The 24,483-nt window shown below is 50.8% G+C and overlaps 1 protein-coding gene and 1 long non-coding RNA gene across 5 annotated transcripts; one reads left to right on the top strand and one right to left on the bottom strand.

The window, feature by feature from the left end:
* Positions 1 to 2: 2 nt before the first annotated feature.
* PNLDC1 (PARN like ribonuclease domain containing exonuclease 1) lies at positions 3 to 24,241 on the top strand. 4 transcript variants are annotated; one of them, XM_020876493.2, is made up of 19 exons: positions 3 to 1,825; positions 2,233 to 2,290; positions 2,570 to 2,643; positions 4,440 to 4,479; positions 5,231 to 5,354; positions 5,533 to 5,621; positions 6,790 to 6,890; positions 8,508 to 8,584; positions 9,146 to 9,289; positions 9,816 to 9,885; positions 11,948 to 12,033; positions 13,885 to 13,940; positions 16,300 to 16,364; positions 16,767 to 16,820; positions 17,022 to 17,064; positions 18,529 to 18,628; positions 19,022 to 19,197; positions 19,283 to 19,381; positions 21,540 to 24,241. In XM_020876493.2, the coding sequence occupies exons 1-19, from the start codon at positions 1,750 to 1,752 to the stop codon at positions 21,601 to 21,603; spliced, it is 1,596 nt and encodes a 531-aa protein (XP_020732152.1). In that variant the 5' UTR covers positions 3 to 1,749; the 3' UTR covers positions 21,604 to 24,241. The 4 variants fall into 4 exon arrangements, with proteins under 4 accessions (XP_020732152.1, XP_070317520.1, XP_020732171.1 ...); XM_070461419.1 differs by having other exon boundaries at positions 16,767 to 17,064; XM_020876512.2 differs by lacking the exons at positions 19,283 to 19,381; positions 21,540 to 24,241 and having other exon boundaries at positions 16,300 to 16,350; positions 19,022 to 19,191.
* On the bottom strand, positions 10,468 to 15,969 carry LOC110126696 (uncharacterized). The gene is made up of 3 exons (XR_002310512.2): positions 15,722 to 15,969; positions 11,324 to 11,436; positions 10,468 to 10,742 (listed from the first exon to the last, which is right to left on the bottom strand). It is a non-coding gene; the product is annotated as an uncharacterized lncRNA (long non-coding RNA).
* Positions 24,242 to 24,483: the final 242 nt, after the last annotated feature.

Below are 24,483 nucleotides of genomic sequence, written 5' to 3'. Positions count from 1 at the left end.
GCTCCTGAATCCTAACAGAACCAGATTTGAAGAAAGGAATGCAGTGAGAAAAGGAAACAAGGTGAGTCCATACCATCTAGGGAAAATTTGTTGGGAGATGGAAGCCTGAAGTACATTTGGGTTAATTTAAAGTTGAAGTAGGGTAGGTGGGAATCATGGCAGGTCTCTTCAACGAGTGATTAAATCAGTAAGGTGTTAACTGATTTTGGCTATTTAAGAAACGTGGTGAGGAAGAGTAAGTAGTAAGCAGTTAGAGTGGCGTCTAGCGTATTCCCCCCACATTTTAAATGTGTACTCCAATTGTGTATTTATATAGAAATTGAAATAACATTACTATCATCAGTCCGAGTATTCAGGGTATTATTTTGAAAGGGAAAGTTATGCAGTCAGCATTTTTTAAAAGTTTGATTCATTCTAAAAGGCCTTCAGAATGCAATGCTTAGTAGTTTCCCTTTTGATTTGTAGATATTCTGGTAGAGACATTGATAGGTATATATTAATAGTTCTGGGCTTCCCTGGTGGTTTAGATGGTAAAGAATCTGCCTGCAATGCAGGAGACCTGGATTTGAACCCTGGGTTGGGAAGATCCCCTGGAGAAGGGAATGGCAACCCACTCCAGTATTCTTGCCTGGAGACTCCCATGGACAGGAGTCACAGAGAGTCAGGCAGGACTGAGTGTCTAACACCATCACCATGATAGTTTTAATATATTCTTCCCTCATCTTAAAGATTGGAGCATCTCGTCCTGAAGACCACAGTTCTAGAAGTCTGTCAAACCAGTCTGGAATTCAAGGGAGGACACAAGACCATGGACCGGGGTAGTGTGGCTTTGGAAATTGACAAAAATAGGGTTCACCTGTAAGTGGTAGTGCCTCAGTGGCTTAGTGGAGTCTGACTCTGCGACCCCGTGGACTATAGCTGGACAGGCTCCTCTGTCCGTGGAATTTCCCAAGAAAGAATATTGGAATGGGTTGTGATTTCCTTCTCCAGGGGATCTTCGGCATCTAGAGATCAAACCCACCTCTCCCACACTGGCAGGTGGATTGCTTACCACTGCACCACCTGGTGGGGACTTTTTTCTACGAGGCGTAGGATCTAGATCATCTCAGTATCAAGAATTCCTTCAGTTTGGGCAATTTTTGAGACTTGTAGCAAGTTTGATGAAGAGTGTTACAAAGGCAACAAGGATGCCAAGTAGGGAAAAGGGGGCAGAGGGGAGAGGAGGACATGGAGTAGACCTATGTTAACAGTGATGGCAGGGGTGGGAAGAAGTGCTGATTTAAAAACCAGAGGCGATGTGGGCTCCCTATCCCCACACCATGGCTGCAGTACCTGCTTTACTGCAGTTCCTTCAGACGCTGTTGACTGGTCTGTTTTTACTCTTTCCGGCTCTACTTTCTCCTACCATGCCTCTTAATATTCCAGGTCTATGTAAATAACTTTCTCCCCTTGTAGGGATTGCAAAGGAATTGCTGTGGAGCTTAAATGACCTCTGATTACCAGGGCGGGGTCTACGATCCTTCACCCTAGGGGATCAAATACAAGATGAAACACCTGTGGGCAAGCAGGTGGCCGCGCCGCCCTCTGCGCATCCGGGGCTGGTGGCCGCGCGCGGGGGCTGTGCGTTTCCCCACTCCCCCACCCGCTCTCCGCTAGCCCTTTAAGGCGCCGGCGCGGCGCTTGCGTGTAAGCGCGAGGCGACACGTGGCCGCACTCACTGGGCGCCCTCCGCCGAGCTGCTGCGTGGCCATGGACATAGGCGCCGATGAGTTCGAGGAGAGCCTCCCTCTGCTGCAGGAGCTCGTCCTGGGCGCGGACTTCGTGGGTAAGGCCCCGGGACCCTAGGCTTTGGCGCCAGAGCCGGCTGGCCGGAGTGCCTGGGGGGTATGGTGCTTGGGCGGGACCGAGCGGGAGAGGTGAGGCCCAGCGGGGTGGTCTCCAGGCCGCAGGAGACTCAAGCAGGGACCCTCGGAAGGACAGAGGGACTCCACAAGTTTGGGCAGTGGGATGTTGGTCAGCAGTTCCACTCGTAGCCCCCGTGTGGTCCGGGTGGAATGGGGTGACCTGGCATCCTAGCTTTGACTCCCTCTGTTTTCCTTTCTCGACCTCACCTGGCTTCTGGAGTGCCAAGAAAGTGAGCCAGTACTTTTGCCACCTGCAGCGTTTATAGCATGAAGAGCCTTGCGGTGGTCTGTGCCTGGGGACTCTTGTCTGTTTTTGCCTCCGCTGCAGGTCTGGACATAGAGTTCACCGGCCTGCGTTCTAACCTGTCTGGGCCCCAGCAGATCAGGTAAAGCTAAAGCTGCCTTAGAGTGGGGATGGAAAGCCTCTTTTGTGCCCTGGTTGGCCAGTGTTACTTAGTAGCAGGCACCCTGTTGGCAACGGGCAGGCAGGACAGCTTTTTGTGCGGGGCTTTGGGGACCTGGCTGGCTTTCCACAAAAGGCAGGTTCCCTAGTTGTTGTAACAAGGAAAGCGCTGCCCTGGTTTGAGAGCTGCTAACCCAGTGTGGAGGCTGCTGCCTTGATAGCATCTCCTTGCCTCTGGACTGAGACGTCTGTTTTTCCACAGCCTGTTTGACTTGCCATCAGAGTGGTATCTAAAGACCCGTCAGAGTGTTCAGCAATTCACCATCTGTCAGATCGGTGAGTTTAATCGTCAGCTGTTTGTTATGAGTTATTGAAAAAAAACCTCATTGTCTCTGTGTTTCCTACTGAAAAAACTGCTTTGGCACCGTTCTGAGACACTGGCTGTCATTTTGCATGCTCATTTGGTTTTTGGCCATGTCGTACCTGTGAGACCTATCTCTTCAGAGTAAGCAGAAACTTGATCTGCATGCCAGAATCAACATTAAGGCACTTGGACCATCTTCCAGGGGAAAATGTGTATGTTTTCTTTAAACAAAAATCATACATGGCAAGATCATACTATAAATATGTTGTTCTGCATCTCCCCCCCCACCCCCACCAAAAGGATTTAGAGCTCTTTCTATATCAGCTTAAGTCAGCTTTTAAAGATTTCCGGTTCAGTTTTTAAATTTTTTTTTAATTGGAGGAAATTACTTTAAATTTTGCATTGGTTTCTGCCATACATCAGCATGAATCAGCCATAGGTATATGAATGTCCCCTCCATCTTGAACCTCCAACCCCATCCCTCTAGGTTTTCACAGAGCACCTGATTTCAGCTCCCTGTATCATGCAGCAAATTTCCACTGGCTCTCTACTTTACGTGTAGTAATTTATTTGTTTAGTACTCCTAACTGTGTATCTTTTGGCTCTATCTCCTAATGATGGATGCTTTGGTTGCCATTTGTATGTGATGAAACAAGGTTGCATTGGCTGTCTTAGCTCTTATATATTACTGTGCACTCCTGAGTGTATGTGTTCGGTGTACTTGTAAAGGACTAAAGTAAATATTTTAGGTTTTGTGGGTCATTTGGTCTACGTATGAAGTTACAACAACTCAGTGCTGCCCGTCTTAATGAGGAATCAGCTGTAGTCAATACATAAATGAATGAGCCTGGCTGTATTTCAGTAAAACTTTGTTTTAAAAAAATCAGGTCCTGAGATATTTTACTGGTTTTTGCCTTTCCTGTGAATGAGTGACACCTGTGTGTGTTTGCTCTCTGTTTGCTGTTTTCTTATTTATTTATTCTTGGATGCCATGGATCTTCATTGTTGTGCGCGAGGGCTTTCTCTAGTTGCTTTCTTTAGAGCAGCCCTGGGGCTGCTCTTTGTGCATCCTTTGAAGCACAGGATGCTCTTGTTGCATAGCACAGGCTTTTAGTTGCCCGAGGCATGTGGAATCTTTTGAGACCAGGGACCAAACCCATGTCCCCTGCATCGGCCCGCAGATTGTTATCCACTGTACCACAAGGGAAGTCCTGCTATTTTTCTGTTGTGACTGTTTTTCTTAATTGTGAGACCTCTTTGAAAGTATGGAAAACAGCAGTTGAATACGTTCATATTGTTTTCCCCCTTCTTCAAAGTCTTTCACTTTGTGATCTTTTTAACAATACAAACTTTTAAAAAATATTCAAATGTATAAATCTTCATAGATTTGTGTTTCTTCTTGTTTTAAAACTATAAAAGTGTCTTGTAAAACAACTATACTGCAATAAAAATGAAAAAAAAAAACTGTAAGTGTCAATATTCTGTGTTTGAACAGCCATTCACAATTATTTCTGTATTTCGCGTGTATTACAGTTTGACAGTTCTCATGTTTTGACTCTTTCCCTTCCTCCCTTCCTTCCTTCCTTTGTTTCTTTTTTAGAAGTTATCCTAAAGTAACTTTGGGTGCAAAGAACTGACTCTTAATTTGATACTCAGAGAGGCAGGAACCCCATTCCAGTGCTAGAGGAGATATGTTCAGAATGTTTTTTGAGTTAGCTTCCGGTAGCTTTTCTCTTGGTATTCATTCTGTCCACCGTCATTCTTCTAGGATTGTCTGTGTTCTCCAGTATTGAAGGCGAGTCGAACAAGTATGTATAAAGACCTTTGGCAAAACACATGGCTCTAGCCTGTTTCTCTTCTCCACCTGCTCCCCCTTCAAATTCTGCTTCAGGCTCTGAACCCCTTTGGCCCTGGATGCTCCATAGTTTCTCCTGCTTCCGGGCCCTCCACCCTGCCTCCCCTGTAGATACCGGCTGGTCCTTCAAGTCTCTCAAAGCAGCAGCATCCCTGGGGGCCTCTCCCAACACCCCCGGACCTTCAGTGCCTCTTTCCGCATGTCCTCTCCTGTGTGTATCTTCTGAATTGCAGTCAGCAGTGTTATAATGATGGTGATGTAGCTCCTAGGCCCCAGTGGTCAGAAAGGATGTGAATGGCAGCCCCCCCTCTCAGATGGGGGTCAGACTCTGTGCCTTTTTTCATTGGCCCTCAGCACCAGCCTAGTACTTGAAACACAGCTGGCGTTCAAATATAGCGAACCCTGGAATAATGCAGGGTTTGAACTGCCTGGGTCCACTTACACCCACTAAATACACACTAGGGTACTGCATGATCCACAGTGGGGTCTGTGGGTGCAGAAGGCCTGTGGCTAGACCCAGGGCAGGCTCTAACTTATACTCAGATTTCTGACTGTAAGAATGGCTGGCACCCCTAACCCCCGTGTTGTTCAGGGGTCAGCTGGACTTCTCAAGGGAAGGAGGTGCCCACTCAGAAGCCTGCTCCGTGAGCCAGAATTTTAAGTGTTTTTTGTGTTTTTTTCCTTCTGTTTGTTTTTGTTTCTAGGTATGTAGCTCATTCATGTAACTTCTTCCTCTTCCCTACGACATTTGGGGTTTTGGACTCAGAGTTCTCTTTCCAGGCTTCCAGTGTTCAGTTTCTGAACCAGTATGGCTTCGACTATAACAAGGTATGGCCTCGGAGGAGGGGGCCTGGAAGGTTGAGGGGCCGGGTATCCACCTGGTCCAAGTCCGTTTCCTGTCACCCTTCTGACTTGTCCACGTACAAGCGGACAACCGAAGGTTTCTTTCTCTGCTGTTGCACAGAGGATGCCTCTGACTCGTCTCCTGGTCTCTCCCTATCTTTAGTTTCTCAAAAATGGAATCCCCTATATGAACGAAGAACAGGAGAAGAAAATTAAGCACAACATCCTGACTGGGAACTGGAAAGTTCGCAGGTAAAGCCCGCTTCTCCGGGTGCTCTGTGGGTTTCTTTGTTGCTGGTGTGTTTCTGGCTTTGCAGGGTGTGGTGACCTCACACCGTCCCCTGAAGCTGGGCTCAGCCACACATGATAGCCCGAAGTGCTGGTGATGCCATTCCTATGCCTGAGATCAGAAAGCTCTCACTGCATTGCGTGGGATTTTAGTGTTTAAGATGAAGGGGCAAAAGAACTGACTCTTAACTTGGTCCTCAAAGAGGCAGGAGCTCCATTCCAGTGCTAGAGGGGGAAATGGCTCTGTGGGACTCGCTGTGAGAGCCTTAGGGAGTTTTCAAGGCAAGTCACAGGTAACCTTGACCGTGTGGCCCGGCTTGGGCACGTTACCCCATGAGTTTGATCCTGCTGTGTTCCCCGAGGGTGGGGTCTCTGCCCTTTCACTTTGGCCTCCGGTACCCGTTGTTGGATGTGAACCCGGTCGTGCTGTGAGGCTTGGGCTAGACCTGTTCGGTGGCCTTGTGTGCTGGAAGGAGCCGGCCACCAGGGCCCAGGTCTGCTGAGCCTGTTGTGTGGTTCTGAACCAGTCCTTTAAGCTCCTTGGGCTTTCGATTCTTTGCCTTTATCAGGGAGAGGGTTAAATTAGACAGCTTTTAATTCTGGAATGTTATGATTGTCTGGTCCAAATCATTATGTAACGTTGGAATTGTATCCTTGTTCATGGTTTTATGTAAAAATACCGCTTTGGAAAGGAAAAGCAACTTGAATTTTTAATCTCCTGTTATGTTCAAACGTTGGAGAAAAGGTTTTCCTTTTCTCCACATGACGCAGTGTTCTTGTATTTCTAACACAGGAGAAGATGTACTTACCAAAGTTCCTTTCTTTTCCGTTCTTCACCAGATGGTGCTTTTCCACCTCTGAGGATGGGTACTGAGGAGGCAGGCCCGATAGGGTCTCTTAGTGTTGGCTCTCTCCCAGCCCCTTCCCCCCACAGGCCGGTCAGCAGGAGGGGGAGTGCCTCTGTGGACGGACCGGAGGGTGGGCACCAGATGTTTGCTTTCCTCTTGCGACACAAGACTCGGAAAAGAAATGGTCTTTCTGGGGTCCGTTTTCTTGCCATGATCACAGGGTGAAAACGGGCACCTTCAGAATGCCCTCCCGCATTAGCGTTTTCTCACGTGCCCATTTTCAGCTCTCTGGACAAAGAGCAGATCAAGGTGGTGATTGACGAGGTGACGCGCTGGCTGGACCTGGCGGAGGAAGGGGACTGGATGACCCTCCCTGGCATCGCTGGTAGGCAGGGGGCGGCCCCCCGACCTGGGAGCTGGCAGTGTGACCTGTGGCGGGCATCCCTTCACCTCTGGTGGATCCTGGGCCTCGGCTCTGCAGACACATGGTTCCCGTGATTAGATGGAGCTCTGACCTCGAGTGGGAGGTTGGAGGGCTGTCCATCTGTTCTGAATTTTAAGGTTGAGGAAGTCAGGTTCCACTCAGCACCATCCTTCTCATCCCAATCCTCAGTGCCCCGTGGACTCTTCCTTTGTTAACGAAAGTAGGTTAATCTCTGAATGTTCCCCACAGTGCATTGTGGGATCGCTGCCCCACATGCGCGGTTCTCAGCCTTGCTCCCTGGACTCCAGGGGTCTCTGAGACCCTTTCCACGGGGTTCATGAGGTCAGAATGGTGGTCTAAACACCGCTCGGCTGCCGCTTGCCCCATCCTTGTGCCATCTGCGCTGGTGGGCCCGCAGCCCCTGTGAGTGCTGCCCCTGACGCCTCTGCACAGGTGGGCGTGGGAGCATTTGACCACACAGCACTCATGCTCTTCGTTACCACTTCTGGTCTAAGAAAGATTCTGACTTAACCTTTTGAGTGAAATAACAATTCTTAGTTTTATTAAATTGCAACATTTCATTGCTCATCTTTTACAACATTCTGTGGATAAGTAGAAGTGTGGAGGAAATAAGTGTGCATGAACATGACTGCTGCTTCCTGAAGTACAGTGGTTGTCTCAAGTAAAAGCACTTGGGCAGGATTTTGTGTTGAGAGCTGAGTTAGCTGCCTTTTACTTTTTAAATTTTTTTTTAAAGAATGTAATTTTTTTTTCTTGGACATGCTGTGAGGCTTGTGGGATCTTGGTCACCTGAGCAGGAATTGAACCTGGGCCCTTGGCAGTGAAAGCAAGGAGTCCTAATCACTGGACTGCCAGGGAATTCCCCGAAGGAATGTAATTTTTACTTGAAGGAACTGACTGGTTATTTCGATGTGGGTATTTTCAGTCATCTTCTGAAGTGAAAAGAGTAAGCCTTGTCTTCAGGGACACTAAGTCCCAGTGTTTGCTAGAGATGAAATTTGAGCTTTCAGTCAGAAACTGAAATTTTAGAAGACTTCATCTCTCACTATTAGCTCGACAGCTTTATGAGACCTTTCTGATGAGATCAGTGACCACATGTACAAGTGTTTCTTGATGGCATCGTATGATATGTGAGCATTTGGAAGGTGGTGTGTATAACTCAGGAAACCAACGTTCTCCAAATAACCAGTGTGTAGTGTCACACAATCGTAGGCAAAAGTGTAATGGGTTTATTATTTTTCAAACCTTACCATTTTTAGTTTCATGTGTATGGTTTTAATTTCTGACATGGTGGACATCAAGACCTATAACCCACACACACAAAGTCTCTCTGGGGCCCTCCGTCTGAGAGTGGCCCTGAGATCAGAGATGCAGAGAAAGCTGCCCAGGGTCATGCTGGGCCGCCCCGGTCACTGGGCCTGGGGACAGCGAAGAGCTGTCTTCCCACGTGCTCCCTCCATCTCTCTGCTGCTGCTCTCCTCAAGGCTTCTGAAGGGAGGGTGGGCTGCCCTGCCAGGGTCTCTGGTGGTTCCATCAAGCTTTGTTCCCTTGCTGCAGGCTTCCAGGCCTTCGAGATCCAGCTCGTGCTGAGGAAGGCCCTCCCTGACATCTGGACAGCGCTGAGAGACCAAGGGGTGAGTTCCCACCTGGAGGGGCCAGCCCCAGGGGAGACTCCATCATTTCTTTCTCCTTTGGCCAAATCTGGCCTCTGTGAAAGGCTTCTTCCACCCGCTCCATCCCTTTTGACACGAGGGACTGCTTCTTTGGCCCCATTCCCAGGATGCTGCATGCTAAGCCCCTCCAGTCGTGTCTGACTCTTTGAGACCGCATGGATTGTAGCCCGCCAGGCTCCTCTGTCCATGGGATTCTCCAGGCAGGAATACTGGAGTGGGTTGCCATTTCCTCCTCCAGGGAATTTTCCCGACCCAGGGACGGAACCCGTGTCTCTTACATCTCCTGCATTGGCAGGCAGGTTCCTTACCACTAGTGCCACCTGGGAACCCCAGAGAGGCCTCCTGGCTTTTGCCTGGTGGCTCAGTGATGAGGAATCCACCTGCCATCGCAGGAGACGTGGGTTTGATTCCTGGTCCGGCAAGATCCTACGTACCGCGGTAAGCCTAAACCCGTGCACCACAGCCGTGGAACCTGGGAGCGTTCCCAGGATGCGGGAGCTTGTCGCCTCCTCTTGCTCTCAGGTGGTTGTGAAGAAGGTGAGTACGCAGCACCGCTGGTATCTTGAGAACACCTCCTGTGATCGAGAGAGCTGCTGGAAGGAGAAGATCCTTCTCTCTGCGAGGGGCTTTTCCGTGTTCTTCCAGATGCTGGTGAAAGCTCGGAAGGTAGGGAAAAATTTCTCTCTCCTTGGTCTTTCACGGTGTTTTGTATCTGACTGTAGATGCTAATGAGTCCTTCAACACTAAACTCAAGATTCCTTGACATAAGTGATTCCTTTTTGTTAACTAACTTTGTGGATCTAACCTTGCTTTTATCAAGTCATGATAGGTTAATTTGGGGAAAGACTGTCCCTCTGAAATTTTACCATTCCCTTGCTCCTTTTGGGCACACAGGCATTTCAATACGAGTTGACCTAAAACTGCTTGGGGACCGTGTGTGTCTGCTTCATAGCTTAGATCCCAGTGTGGCTGGGGCCTCGAGTCCCTCTGACCCACTGGTTTGCCTTCCTAGCATTTAAGCAGTCAGGCTGCCTTTCATGGGAATGGATTGCGCGTGGGGATGGAATTACCATGTTGTCAGAATGCAGTGGGTTCTAAAGCTACACCCTTTGCCAGAGACAGCAGTTAGTCTATGGCGTTTGTTTTATTTTTAAAATTTCATTTCTCTCACCTGTCGATTTCCTCCAAGTAGCCCTTGGTGGGACATAACATGATGATGGATCTGCTGCATCTCCATGAGAAGTTCTTCAGACCTCTCCCAGGTAGGGCCGACCCGTCCCTCTCCTTCCTCTGACCTCAGCTTGCCATCGGGCAGGGGGATCGGCCCAGCATTGTGCTCCTGAGGCAGCCCCTACAGTCATCAGGTTTCTGGAGAGGTCGGGTGCATCTGTGCCTGTTACTGTTTTCTTGCAACTGGGTGACTTTCTCAGGGAGAAAAACTTATATTTGATTGATACTCCTCCCCACATTACAGAAGTTGTTCAGACTCATTGTCAAACTTAGTGAAATCAGAGATGTGCAGGGGAGACCAGCTACCTTTAATCACAGCTGTAATCCTAACACTTTTTGCTTTTTCTTCTGTTTTGGCTTTTCCATGGGCTTCCCAGATGTCGCACTGGTATAGAGCCTGCTTGCCAGTGCAGGAGACGTAAGAGACCCGGGTTTGATCCCTGGGTTGGGAAGATTCCCTGGAGGAGGAAATGGCAACCCACTCCAGTATTCTTGCCTGGAGAATGCCAGGACCGAGGACCCTGGCGGGCTACAGTCCATGGGGTTGCAAAGAGTCGGACATGACACACACACATAATCTTTAACACTTTTTGCTTTTTCCTTTGTTTTGGCTTTTACATATTTGACCACATGATGTATTTTATTTTGGTTTTTTTCCCACTTACCCAAAGCATTAATTTATGTCCTTAACCTGAAATCATTTCTGTGGCCACATGGTACTGTCTAATGGTTGTGCCAGTCTTTTCCTTAACTGATGCTGTTGGACGCACTGCAGTGTGATGGAACATTAACAGCCTGCATTCAAGAGTCACGCTTGAATCCTCATTCTTTCCCTTGTTACATATGATCTTGAGCAAGTTACTTTAATGTAACTGTTCTGTTTCCTTGTCTGTAAAATGGGGGTGATAAAAGTATCAGTATCAGAACTGGGGACTAAATGAACTCACAATGCAGAGAACACTGTTTTTACATTGTTCAGTCGCTCAGTCACATCCTACTCTTTGCAACTCCACGGGCTGCGGCACACCAGGCTCGCCTGTCCTCCACTGTCTCCCAGAGTTTGCTCAAGCTCATGTCCATTGAGTCGATAATGCCATCCAACCATCTCATCCTCTGTCACCCCCTTCTCCTCCTGCCCTCAAGCTTTGCCAGCATCAAGCTCTTTTCCAGTGAGTCAGCTTTTTGCATGAGGTGACCAAGGTATTAGAAAACACTAGCATAGATTGAAAGGGGTAAACAGTTTCCCTGAGATTTCTCTAGGATCAGTTTGAGCATCTTGAGAGAATTGAGGAAGAATTAAGGGTCAAATAATCACTCCCCTGAAACTAAGCAGACAGGCAAACAAAGAAATTGCTGAAACAAAAGCTGTGGCAGACAGGTCCCTGGAGGCGACCACCTGGCCCCTTGGTGAGTGATGTGCAGGTGCTTGAGGTGGTGAGTGGTCCAAGGTGGGGCAGATGACCCTCTTACCTTGTGGGAATCCAGAGTTAATGCCTCAAACTGGGAAACTGCTGAGCAGTGTAAGCTTCGTTTAGAAATGGTGGGAATACACACCAAAAGAAAACATTGAAGATCATTGTCTTCTGGAAATAGAAAATGGGAGGTTAGTGAGAAGAGGGTGAGCAGAGAGATTTCAGTTTTTTTTTTTTTTTTTTTTTGCGGTGAGCCTCTTTAAAAGGTATATGGTATAATTTTGACAAATGTGCAAATTAATAGGTGATTTTTATCAAGGCACTTACAATTTTTAACTTACTGGATTTTTCTCTGAACAGTTATTAACAGGTTTCACATTTGCCTTTTCAGTAATTCTCCCTTTTACCCCTGACTACAACTTTGCAAACTGCATTAACTAAGGATGGTCATAGACAGTAGTCTGAATTTAATGAAAAACTGTTTGACCTCTGCTGTTCCAAAGGGTGATGTCGGGTTGGTTTAAGATTCAGAAATCCTTAATGATTAGGAGCAAGAATGTTTTCAAATCCTGTTTTGTTTCGTTTGCTTTATTAACCAGTGTTGGTGACAAGCTAGACTGGAGAATTTCTTCCCATTTTAACCAGTGAACTCACTTCTGACTATCTGGGTCTTTCCCTTCAGAAAGCTACGATGAATTTAAGCTGAATATCCACAACCTATTTCCTGTTCTCATTGACACCAAGAATGTGACAAAGGATATCTGGAAGGTAATTAAACTCCTTTGGGAAAGGAACACTTCATTAGTCCCAGGAACATTTAGCATTCTCACTCTTTTTAGACATTGTTCTATGAACCCTTTTCTCATATTTTATAGCTAGTATTTTTTTTTTTTTAATTTGACTACCTGTGAGTCATATTAACTTATGTGTAATCTTTTTTTCTTTCCCTCATTCAAGTTCTCACGCTTTGACTTATGGGTGTCTAGTTCATGGGCTTATTTAGATGGGACAACAGAACAACTTATTCCAGAGCTTGGTAGATACCTCGTGTGTGTTTTCGATGTGCTTAAAAGTTGTCAGGGTTGGGGGCAGGGACCCCACTTGAAAAATTTTGCAGTGCATTCAAGTCGTGGAACTTCAACCCAGATGACAAAATCACCTGAGAAGGTAAATACTGACACCTGGGCTGCACCTTTAGCTCCTCTGGTGCGGAGGGGCTGGGAGTGGCATTTCTCCAGCTGCCGGGCGACTTCTGTTGTCCAGCTGGGGTTGTGCACTGCCCACGGAGAAGGGAAGCACGCAGCTAGTTAAGATCCTGCTTAGAAGTTAAACTGAGGAACCGATCAGTGTTTTAAACAAAGCCTCAAGCTGATGCCACAGACCTGGGACCGGGTTACTTGGTACGTCTTTGCCCAGGGACACACTTACTGCTTGTACCTATATTTGTAGCTCTGACAGTGTGCTGTGACGCTGCCCGGCTCCATGTAACCGAGTCATAGGGCAAAGTGGGGAGGACGTGGGGGCTGATCTGAGGGAGTGAGGATAAGGTGAACTCTATGACTTGGTGACCTGGCAGGTCCTTAGACTGCCCAGCGACCATATGAGTTCTTGGCCACAGTCTGATGCCTTGGAGTCCTCAAACACTTGTCTTTGAAGGGAGATGGTATGAGTTGTGTTTGTAGCAGTGTTTTTTTTTTTTTGTTAATTTTTTACTGGAGGACAATTGCTTTACAATATTGTGTTGGTATCTGCCTATCTGCCATACATGAACATAAATCAGCCACAGGTACACACTGTCCCCTCCCTCTTGAGTCTCCTTCCCATCTCTCCCCTCTAGGTTGTCGCAGAGCACGGGGCTGAGCTCCCTGGGTACACAGCAAATTCCCACTGGCTATCTGTTTTACATACGGTAATATGTTTCCTTGCTACTCTCTCAATTTGTCTCACCCTCTCCTTCCCACGCTGTGTCCACACGCTGTTTTCTCTGCATCTCCACTGCTGCCCTGCATATAGATTCATCAGTACCATCCTTCGAGAGTCCACGTGTGTGCTAGTATAGAGTATTTGTCTTTCTTTTGCTGACTTTCTTCACTCTGCAGTAGGCTCTAGATTCATCCACCTCATTAGGACTGACTCATGTATTCTTTTTATAGCTGAGTAATATTCCATTGTATGTATGTATGTACGTGGCAGTTTTTTTCTAGGCTGGGTTATTGGGTCCCAACCAAGTATACTAGGTACTCTGTCATCAGAATTAGGGAATAAGGGCAGGTGTGCGTGAAGAGAGAGGCGTTACAGGAGGACCTAGAGTTTTCAAGGTCATTTTTAATGGCCATTTGGTGATACCTGAGGGTGCTTGCATGCTCTGTCGTGTTCGACTCTTTGTGACCTTGTGGACTGTAGCCCACCAGGCTCCTCTGTCCATGGGATTCTCCAGGCAAGAATACCGGGGTGTGGGTAGCCATATCCTTCTTCAGGGGATCTTCCCAAACCAGGGACTGAACCCTCGTTTCCTTCTCTGCAGGCGGACTCTACGACTGAGCTACCTGGGAAGCCCATTAAGCAGAGAGGAAACAAAACCTCAAGTGTCTTACTCTCATTTGTTTTCCATAATTACAGGAACTCAATTTCCCAAAGGTTTCAAATCTCTCAGAAGTTTATGAAGTCCTGAACAGGTAAGGAGGCTGTTTTCGGGGGGCTGCTTAGAGAGCAGGGGTTCTCAGCTGGGCCAGTTTTGTTCCCCAGGGCACCTTTAGCAGCACCGAGACATTTTGGTTATTTCTGCTCAGGGCACTCCTGGCACCCCATGAGCAGAAGCCAGGATGCGCAGGAGAGCCTTCAACACAGAGAATTCTCCAGTCCCAGATGTCACTGGTGCCGAGTTGAGGACCCTGTTCTAGAGGGGAGGGAACCTGGGAGGGACTTAGATCTGTTTGATTATGTGGTCTTTTCTGTTGGCCGGGGTTTTATTTCTCCTGTGATCTGTTTGATTGTTGGAGGTGATAAGCTCCATGGGAACAGGTTTTATTCTTCTTTTGGACTCTTTCTCTTGGGTCTAAACAGTGCGAGGCACAGTAGATGCACATTAAATTCCTGAGCGACTGAATGGACCTGGGACCTGGTCAAGCGCCTGACCTTCCCACAGGAAGGGCGGGCATGCTCAGTGCTGACCCCTCGCGGGCGTCTGGCACCATGGGCCCCCCTCCCCCTTCCCTTCCGTCGCGCCCTCTCCTGGATCTCTCTCATTTTCTGGTGAGGCTCTTCGTCTCTTCTCTGCGTGCTCCCGTGTCGTCCCTTACCTCTCGAGGGTCCCTCCGCGGCTCTCTTCTTCCTCCTAACCGTGCCCCTGGGTAACCGAGTCCACCCCGTCAACCTCAGTGACCACTTCCGTCCCACCGGGGCTCCAGCCTCCTGCTTGCTGTCTTCGGTTGTTCCTGCCCCACGAAGCCTGCAAGCACCTTCTCTGTCCCCCTGTCCTCCTATCCATCCGTCAAGCCTGCTCCTGTGTCTGCAGCAACTTCTGCCACTTCCTGACGGCACCCAGCGCTGGGCTGATGGCATCTGGGCAGGCGCTGAATCTAAACCTGATGGGCTTAAACCCCACCTTTGTGGCTCACTGGCTTTGTGCGTGACCTTGAGAGAACGGCTTAACCTCTGCGTGCCTTAGTGTTAGCACCTGAAGAGAGGGAGTCGTTTGCACGGGACGCCCACGCTGGCCCTGGGGGCCACACGAGCTCACACGCGGGTGGGGAGCCGTGTCGTCCACACTTAACCGGACGTCCACTGCGGGGCAGATCCACGGCCACCTTGCGGCCCAGGCACATGCTGCTTGACAGATGAGGAAACTGGGCTTCACAGCTACCAAGCGGATAGAGAGGCGCCAGTAGATTTTGCTGGGAATCAAATGAAGGGAGGATTTCGCTGTTGAGTGCTGCCCCCATTCACCCACGTGCCAGGACCGCGCCCTGGAAAGCGTCCTGGAGCCGGACGTCCCGTATCTTCTAGTCTAGTCCTGTCAGTTTTACTCTCCTAATGTCCTTAAACTCTGTTCCTTTTTCGGTATCCTCAAGAGTCACTGCCTTCACTGAGGCCTTTACCTTTTATTCCCGTGATGTCGGTGGCTCCTACCTGGTAGCTGGGTGGCCTGACCTGCACTGTTTCCTGAGCTGAGTGATCACCACTGGAGTGACCTTCACAACGTGAACTCGACTGGACCGTGTTTCTGGTCTCTCTTCCTGCGGCTCCTGAAGCCCCCACGCATCACCTGAACGCTTTCCTGACCCCCGCCCTTCACCCGGGCTGCAGCCACACGCGTCTCAGCGTCACGGGTCGGGGCTCACCCTTTCTGTCGGGTGTCTGCCTGCTCTTCTCTCGGCTCAGAATCCCTGGTGCTACCCATTCTCCACTCAGCCCCCCCGAGTCCCTGGGGCTCAAGGCTCTCCTGTCAGACCAGCACCTTGGGCATTGCATTCCTAGGATGCGCTGGACAGTTAAGGCCCCGAGGGCAGAGCCGGCCTGGAGTTGGTCCCGGCGCCTCGGCTGGGACCACACGTCTGGTAGATGCTCAGAATGACGCAGGTGGAACTTCTCGCGTCACAGTTCTTTCATCTGTCCTGTTGCCTGATTACAAAGACCCATCTGCCCATGCGTAGATCCCTGGTTTTTGTTTGCCTAGGTTTTACTTTATATTAGAACCACAGTTTGTTGCGATTTAAAAGGAGTCCCGGTCCTTACTGTGTGTGTGTGTGTACATGCGTGTGCACAGTCATGCCTGACTCATTATGACCCCGTGGACTGTAGCCCACCGGGCTCCTCTGTCCATGGGATTCTCCAGGCAAGAATACTGGAGTGGGTTGCCATTTCTTTCTCCAGGGGATCTTCCCGAGCCAGGGATGGAACCTGTCTCTTGTGCCTCCTGCACTGGCAGGCAGGTTCTTTCCCAGCGGTGCCCCCTAGTCCCAGTAGGAGGAGGGAGAGGGGAGCACATGGGGAGACTGTTTTCAGTGAACGTTCTTTACCTTTCTTCTCTCCTAGTGACGTGAACCCCACCAAGAACTCCGGGCCGGTGATCATTCACGCCAGCAGGTGTGAGAAGTACGGTAGGTCCCCTGGGCCGGGCTCCCATGTGGTCGGCTCGGCTTTGAGGTGCTGGCGCTTAGGCCCGTCCCCACATGGAGGTGTGGGGGGGCCGGGTGGGGCTTCTCCAGCGTCCTGTCCATGTTGTAACGCCTCCCTCGAAAGGAGCAGTCCTGGGGGCATCGGTCTGTCGGGAAGCCCTCTGCTTCCTCCTTCCGTGGATGCTCTTACCACCGTGGGGGGGTGGGGGGCATGTCTAGGTCAAGGTGGCATGAGGCTGGGACAAGGGTCGTGGTCTCTGTAGGAACAGCCGTGGGTCAGTTGTGTTTGCACGGCCGACCGTGGGTGTGGACCTGAGGTGGGGGTGCCCTCTCCCAGGCTGCGTTCTAACCGCTGTCCCTCATGTTTCTGGGAAAACCCTGCAGTGGAGACCAAGTACCCCCACGAAGCAGCATACGACGCCTTCCTGTGTGGGTCAGGTGAGGGCCGCCGCCCCCTTCCAAGGCGGGGGACTCGCGTCATCTTTGCAATAATCCCCCCACTGTCTCTGGCCACACCCCCCGCCCCCATTTACTTCCAGGTGGGCGGCCCCTTGGAAATAAAGCCTGAGTTTGCATATCACAGTAAGGCGGTTGGGTGCGCCTTGGTGTCTGTCTCGTTGCTAGCTTCTTCTCTTCCAGTTCTGTTGAAGGTGGCGCACCTGCTCCTGTGGAAGGTACACAGGTGAGTGTCGCTCTCGTCCTGTGATCGGGTCCATGGTCGGCAGTAAGCCAGGGCCGCGGGGCGCCCACGCTCTCCCAGAGGAGGAGGGCGCACGTGTTGTGTAAACAGCACGTTCATGGGCGCGGGCAGCTCGCCTCCATGGCCGGCCCCCGGCCCCTGGGCAGGTCCCTGCCCTCCTGCCTCTTCTTCCGACCTTGGGAAGAGTCCCTGTCAGGCCAGGCCGTGGGTGAGGCTCAGGTTCCAGCCCCTTCCCCAGTAATCCCAGCGCCGTGTGCCCGCTCCATCTATTACCCTCCTATTTCCTCACACCATGTGAATCACGGTGAGCTGAAAAGACGGAGCGTTCCGGGGAATGGATGGTCCTTGCCCGGGTTCACAGTCAGGCTGGGGGAGAGGGCAGGGACTTGGAATAAGGCACCTGCAGGGGAGGTTCTTAAGAGCCCAGACTGGAACCTGAAATGCGTTTTCTAATGGTCTCAGTGAGCCCTCCTGCAGGGCTCCCCGCGTGGGCACCAGCTGCACACGTGTGCCTCACGCTCAGCAGCACAACCCTTGCCGCACACGTGTGCTCGGTCGGATAGAGCATGCCTGGGGCAGAAGCCGAACCAAGTTATGTTCTCTGAGGCCGACTTAGATGTTTTCAGACTGTACCCTGTTCGTCTGGGTACTGCCTGTACTTGTCCATTTTGGCACATGCTGTGTTGACAACCCACTCCTGGAGAATCCCATGGACAGAGGAGCCTGGCGGGCCGTGGTCCATGGGGTCGCAGAGAGCTGGACACGACTCAAGTGACTAAACATGCACGCACTATACATAGAAATAGCCTGTGACACTCTGGTGTGAAGCTTGTAGCTTAAGTGAGATGCTGATAGCCTAAGAAATCCGCCCCCTCCCTGCCCCATCTCCGTCTTCCCTGCTCCCTGACAGAGGAGCAGTGGGGCCTTTTGGTGCCCTGGTCCCTAGGCCTGGCCTCCTGCACTTCTTTCACTCCTCACCACCTAACCACCCTCCTTGGCATCAAGGGGCTCCGTGGCAGCCCAGGCCCGCCTGACCCCACGGGTCATGCTTTCTCAGGCATGTGGTGGGGGCTGGTGACAGAACCAGGCCGTGGGAGGGAGAGACCGCCCTTTGGACAAAGTGGGGGGTGATGCCCTCTCGAGGGGCAGCAGAGGGGACCTTCCTTTCATTCCCTGACCTGTGGCTGACGTTTGTTGGGCCTGAGGTGTTCACCAAAGTGTCGCCAACAGATGGTGACCCCTGGACGCTCCCCCTGGGCTGGGGCTATGCTGAGAGCTCGCTGGTTGTGGGGGGGACGCCCAGCCACAGAAGCCCTAGAGCTTGTGAGGGGGGTTGGGGGGTGGCGTCAGGCAGCGCCGACCCGCTGTCCCCAGGCTCCGAGCTGCAGCGAAGGACTAGACATGGTGCCCGTAGGCTGAGCGCCGTGGGGTTTTCTGCCTTCACAGCGCTATTCCCATCCCCGAGCCCAGCTTCCCCCTCTACCTGGATGTGCTGGCGCCCTATGTGAACCAGGTGAATCTTATCCGAGCCGGGGTCCCCAAAATCGTAAGTAAACTTCACTCTGCTCTTTGTAGGGGATGGGGACAGGCTTGTGCTAGGACGCAGCATGCTCCTCTGGGCTCTCTTTAGGGCTTGTGACAGGAGCCAGACTCAGAGTCCAGAAGGGTGCTCACACTGAGCCTGTTACTTTGTTTTTCTCATGTTTCCCTGCCAGAAGCAAGGTGACCTCGCCTGTTGCTTCTTTTTCCCCCACCACCACCTCCAGCAGACAGGGCCTTTCCTAGTTTCTCTTTCAGGATGTTCAAGCTGGGTGGGTGGTCAGTCTGTAGGAGCTGTGGGAAATCCCTTTTCCTCCCTGTGTTCTAGAATAAGCTGGGTGGGTGGTCAGTCCATAGGAGCTGTGGGAAATCTCTTCTGCTTCTCCTCCCTGTCTTCTAGAACTTTGCAGGCCCAGACTTCCCCAGCATCCGCCCCCCCATCCTCATCCTCACCGTCAGGAGGTGGCCGGGGGTCAGTGAGCAGCAGGTCTACCGCGAGTTTCAGAACCTCTGCAAGTTCGATGTGAGGAGGCTCACGCGGAGCCAGTTCCTGCTCATGACCAATAAGTTCAAGGAGTAGGTGCCTGGGCTCTGGGCCAGCCCGGCCCCCTGGGGAGCAGGCCCGGCCCCCGCGTCCCTGACCGCGCCCTTCTCTTGGCAGCACGAGGAGCATCCTGAAGGAGTATAAGTGCCACCCAACGCTGCAAATCTCGCTGTACCGCTACTGGAGACACTCCCCGAACATCAACTGCCTGCTACGGTAAGTGGCTGGCACGGAGGCTGCCTCGCGGGGCCCGTGGTCCCCGAGTGGGGCGAGTTGACACGGCTTGCTGGCTGGAGTGTGTTGTGAAGGGGTCATAGACGAGCACGGTGGACCTCTTCACAACCCCCATGGACTGTAGCCCACCAGGCTCCTCCGTCCATGGGATTTTCCAGGCAAGGGTACTGCAGAGTGGGTTGCCATTCCCTCCTCCAGGGGATCTTCCCAACCCCGGGATCAAAGCCAGGTCTCCCGCATTGCAGGCAGACGCTTTACCGTCTGAGCCACGACGGAAGCTCCTCCTGTAGGGATTAGCAGATTATTGCTCGAGCATCTGCAATGCGGTGACAACCCACTCCAGTATTCTTGCCTAGAGAATCCTGTGGGCAGAGGAGCCTGGTGGGCTGCTGTCCATAGAGTTGCACAGAGTCGGACACGACTGAAGCGACTTAGCATGCATGCATGCTTGCATTGGAAAAGGAAATGGCAACCCACTCCAGTATTCCTGCCTGGAGAATCCCAGGGACAGAGGAGTCTGGTGGGCTGCCGTCTATGGAGTCGCACAGAGTCGGACACGACTGAAGCGACTTAGCAGCAGCAGCAGCAGGTTCCAGGGCTTCATCAGTGAGTGAAACCCAAGCCCCTGTTCTCATGGAGCTCGAGTGTTAGTGGGAGATGGCAGACAATGAGCAGGTGAACTGGTAGGTGATGAAAGAGAAATGAGCAGGGTCAGGAGGCAGGAGGGGTGGCCTGGGGGGACACTGCTCTTTGAAGGGGAAGATGGGGGCCCTCATAGAAGACTGGCGGGAAGGGGAAGGGAGTGAGCCAAGCGCGAGGCCAGCGGAGGGGCCGGCATCCGTCCAGGCAGAGGGGGTGGCAGGGACGGGCCCTCGAGTGGGGCCTCCTAGTGTTGTTGAAGGGCAGCAAGAAGCCGCCGAGACGGACGGACGGAGCAGGAGGCAAGGCCTCAGAGGCTGGCAGGTCCCTATGGAGTGGGGAAGTTGGGTCTCCATCGACCGTCCTGGCAGAGCAGTGGCACGTCACTCCTCACTGAGACACGGGGGGCACGGGGCAGGAGTCGTCAGGAAGCCAGGCCCCCTGGATACACGGTTCAGTCATGGCTTGGGCCCCTCGGTGACAGGGGTGATGAGGGTGGTGGAGATGGGAGCCGACAGACAGGAGCAAGGTCAGCTTTAAATCCGGGGTGTGCTGCCTGAGCAACTGGGAAGATGGGATTGCTCTTAACTGGGCTTCAAAGGTTTCGGATTCCTGTTAGGGTTCAGATCTGCTGGAAACCACGTTGTTGTAGTTTAGTGGGCATAAAAACTACTTCCCTGTCAACATCATGGTGGCGGTGATTTAGTTGCTCCGTGTCCGACTCTTGCAATCCCATAGACTGTAGCCTTCCAGGCTCTTCTGCCCATGGGATTTTCCAGGCAAGAATACTGCAGTGGGTTGCCATTCCCTTCTCCCTGCAAGCCGCATAGTTGACATATAAGTAGTTCTTTGTTATAATCCGAAGAAAGTGGTCGTTGTGGCTTGTGTATGTGTTAATGCTACTTGTTGTCTGTTTATAAATTAAACCTTTCTTGTTTTGAAATAAGATGTCTTTTTTTGTAGATGTCATAGACGTCATATGATTAAGATATCATATTTATAGATGTTCCTTTTGAGCATCTACATATATGAAGTTAGAGAAAAGTTAAATAATATAACCATGGGAAACTAATATAATCTGCGGAGACAGAAGCCTGGACAAATGTTTCGATAACAGGCAATGAAACTAGCAAAACAGGCAAGATATTTTGGTGACCACTAAATTTAAATGAAATCTTCATACAAAGTCCCATTAAAATAAATGCTGAAAATACCGGAGAGAGAAAAAATGGCATCATTGAAGAAAAACGCTTGGCGGCTCAGCAGTCCATTTGCCTCTCCTCCTCCAACGTAAACCACCAGGGAAGATGCCCTCTGCATCCCAGGGCCATTCTAGCCTCCAGAGAATGTGGGCACCAAAGGAGGACAGAAAGAACATAGCATCTGGGCGAGCGGAGGTGGGGAGGGAGAGGGGGCCAAGGCCACACCAGCTTCTCTCCCGCCGGGCGTGGCCGGGGCCTCCGCGTGGGCCAGGCCGCTGACCCGGGTCCTTGTCTTGCAGGGTCTGCGGCATCGTTACCACCTGGGCCTTCATCGCGTTTCTCCTGGGAAGAGCTGGCCCCTGAGGGCAGCGAGGCCGCCTGCAGCTCCGTCCTGTCTCCACGCGCCCCCTGCAGGGCTGTGTGTTTACCTCACATCCTCCGTGCACATGGATCGGTCCAGTCCTCACAGGGAACTGTGTTCTGTTTTCAGCGTGAAAAAGTCTGTCAATATTATCCCTGATAAGTCCTTTGTTTGTGGCCCAAATGTTTCTTTCTATAAATGACTGAGGGGAAGGCATGTCTCCTGGGCGTTTAAGCTCACATTCCAGAGTGTCTTCTGAACGGACAGCTAGGCATCCAGCGGAGCTGGCCGCTGAGCAGGCCAAAGGCTCTGTTATTTCTGGGAGAGAAATCATTAGCCAGTCAGTTGACAGGGATTTAGGCCTAAGAAACGGCCCGAGTTTTAGTAAAGGGGAAAAGTAAAGCCAAGTGTCCATGTGCACACGTGTTGATCTGTTTTTATTTATTTTGAGGTTTCTCTTTGGGGTATTTTTTTTGTTTTCTGGGTCAAAAATAGTTTTTATTGAAGAGAAAAGACCCCAGCCTACAAAATGTGCTACTTGTAGTTAAAATTTTATGTGTTTAAGTTGCAGAATATAGTATTTCATAGGTTAGAAAAGAGAACAGTTAATATCAGAATCATGGAAAATGCTACGCAGAACAAGTAAATAGGACATCGTATCATTAGATTTGTGTAGTTCAGCTCTAGTGAGTATAAAGGCAGGTTGATTTTCCTTTTCGTTTATATGTTCACTGACTCAGCAAATATTTACTAAACTTCTATAATGCCTAAGATATTAGAACGTGTCTTCTGGATGCTTATGGTAATAATCATTTAGTTTTTGTTTTTTAACTGAGTTGCCATTTATAAAATTACACTTGGCCCCTGATGTTTTGCTGAGAAGTTTCCCCTCAGATAAATAGGGGTAGAGCAGACTAAGGTTTTATGACCCATGTTTGAGATAAATATGATAAACCCCGAAGTGTTCTTATTCACTTTGGAAACAAGGTGACCTGTAGCACAGGTATGTGCCCGAGACAGGTAGGATCAGATTCTTTTCTTTCCTCGGCAGTGCCGTGCGCTTCACGTGGCTTTATCGGGAGCTGTTCTCTACTGGGGGTTGACCTTGGCTGGGCTGTGTGCTCAGCCTTGAACTTCACTTCATTATTCAGCAAAGCCTTGAGCTCTGTGCGAAAGAGGCTTTTTCCTCTGTAAAAGCAGAAGTGTTAGAGATGGCAGTCACCCAGAAGAAGCGTTGGGGAGCAGCCGTCCCTTGCTGTCCTGGGGTGTGAGTGACAGGCTCTGACCGATGGGCTGCTGTCCCTACAGCCTTCCGGGCAGCTCTTGTGTTCAGACCAGTGAAATGCTTCCCTCGGTCGGGGAAAAGGGCTTTATCCGTCTGTCCACACAGCGTCCTAGGGGCATGTGTTTCTTTTATTTGGCCGCACCAGGTCTCAGCTGTGGCATGCAGGGACTCTTAGTTGGCAGCATGTGGGATCTAGTTCCCTGACCAGGGATCAAACCTGGGCCCCCTGCATCGATAGCACCGAGTTTTAGCCACTGGCCCACCACGGAAGTCCTGGGGAACTTTTGTTTTTGTCTTCCTGTTGGATATTCCTTTGTGTATGCAATGGAAACTTCCCACTGTTTATGGGCTTTTGGGACCCCATCTCGTGGATGTGAGCCCTGCAGTCAGTAAGCAAACCTGAGAAGTGAAAACAGACTTCTCAGCTGAGCCTGTACAGTGACCATGTTGACCTCCCGGGGTCAGGGCCTGAGCACTGAACTGTCTTAGTTCTGCAGTGAGAGACCCTGTAGTGGTTTTATCAGACATTACTCATTTGCTTATTTAACTCTTTGTCTCTTTGTAAGCTGTTGCAGAGTCCCTGCTACGGGCGCCCTCACTCAGCAGGGCCTCCGTGCTATGGTCAGCATCCTGCTGTCCATCCGTCCGTCCGTGGGGACCCCGGCTGGCTGCACAGTCTGCTGTCCCTCTTGGAGGAGGCTTTGATAGCGGGACCTGAGCTGCTCAACCCATGACCTCGATGGGTTTCCGTTTACTAACTTCCCTGAGGCTTCTCCCTGAGGCACCGTGTTGGAGGTGCCGAGTCCAGGAAGCGCACTGCTCGTACCACCTCCCGCCCTGTGTCCCCAGACAGAGCCTCGGGATTCGGGGGGCAGCTCTGAGGCTCTTGCCCCCGCTCTCTCCTCAGCTCAGCTGGTTCTTCACGTCGGGGCCTCTTGTGCCACCCCTTCCCCATCATCAAAGGCAAGAACCAAAGCGAGAAACAGATAAACCGGATCCCCTCCCGTCTGTGTGTATCTCACGTCTCCCTTACCCACTCATTTGTTGAGAGACTTCTGTTGTTTCCTTGTCTTGGCCACGGTGAATAATGCTGCAGGAAACGGTGGGTGTGCACATCTCTCTTTGATGGTTTGTTTTCATTTCCTTTTGGATGTATACCCAGAAGTGGGGCTGCTGGATCATATGGTAGTTTCATTTTTTAATTTTTTGAGAAACCTCGGCATTATTCTCCATAGTGACTGAACCAGTTTACAGTCCCACCAGCAGTGCACACGTGTTCTCTTTCCTCCACATCCTTGCCAACACTCACAGCCTGTTGTCTTTCTTGATAATAAACTCACCTCTATAAGAATGGCTATCTCATTGTCTCATTGTGGTTTTGTTTGTTTGATTTTTTTGGCTGTGCCACTGGCTTGTAGGATCTTAGTTCATTGATCAGGGTTTGAACCCAGGCCCTGGCAGTGAATGCGCCAAGTCCTGAATCTCAACCCCTGGACCGACAGGGGATTCTGTCATTGTGGGTGGTTTTGACTTGCATTTCTCTGACGTGGCTCAGTGGTAAAGTACCCACCTGCCATGCAAAAGGTGTGGGTTCAAT

This window comes from Odocoileus virginianus, chromosome 34 (assembly GCF_023699985.2).
Source record: "Odocoileus virginianus isolate 20LAN1187 ecotype Illinois chromosome 34, Ovbor_1.2, whole genome shotgun sequence".
Taxonomy (NCBI): Eukaryota; Metazoa; Chordata; class Mammalia; order Artiodactyla; family Cervidae; genus Odocoileus; species Odocoileus virginianus.
Note: the sequence above shows the minus strand (reverse complement) of the source record. Positions and strands in the feature narration are given on the sequence as shown.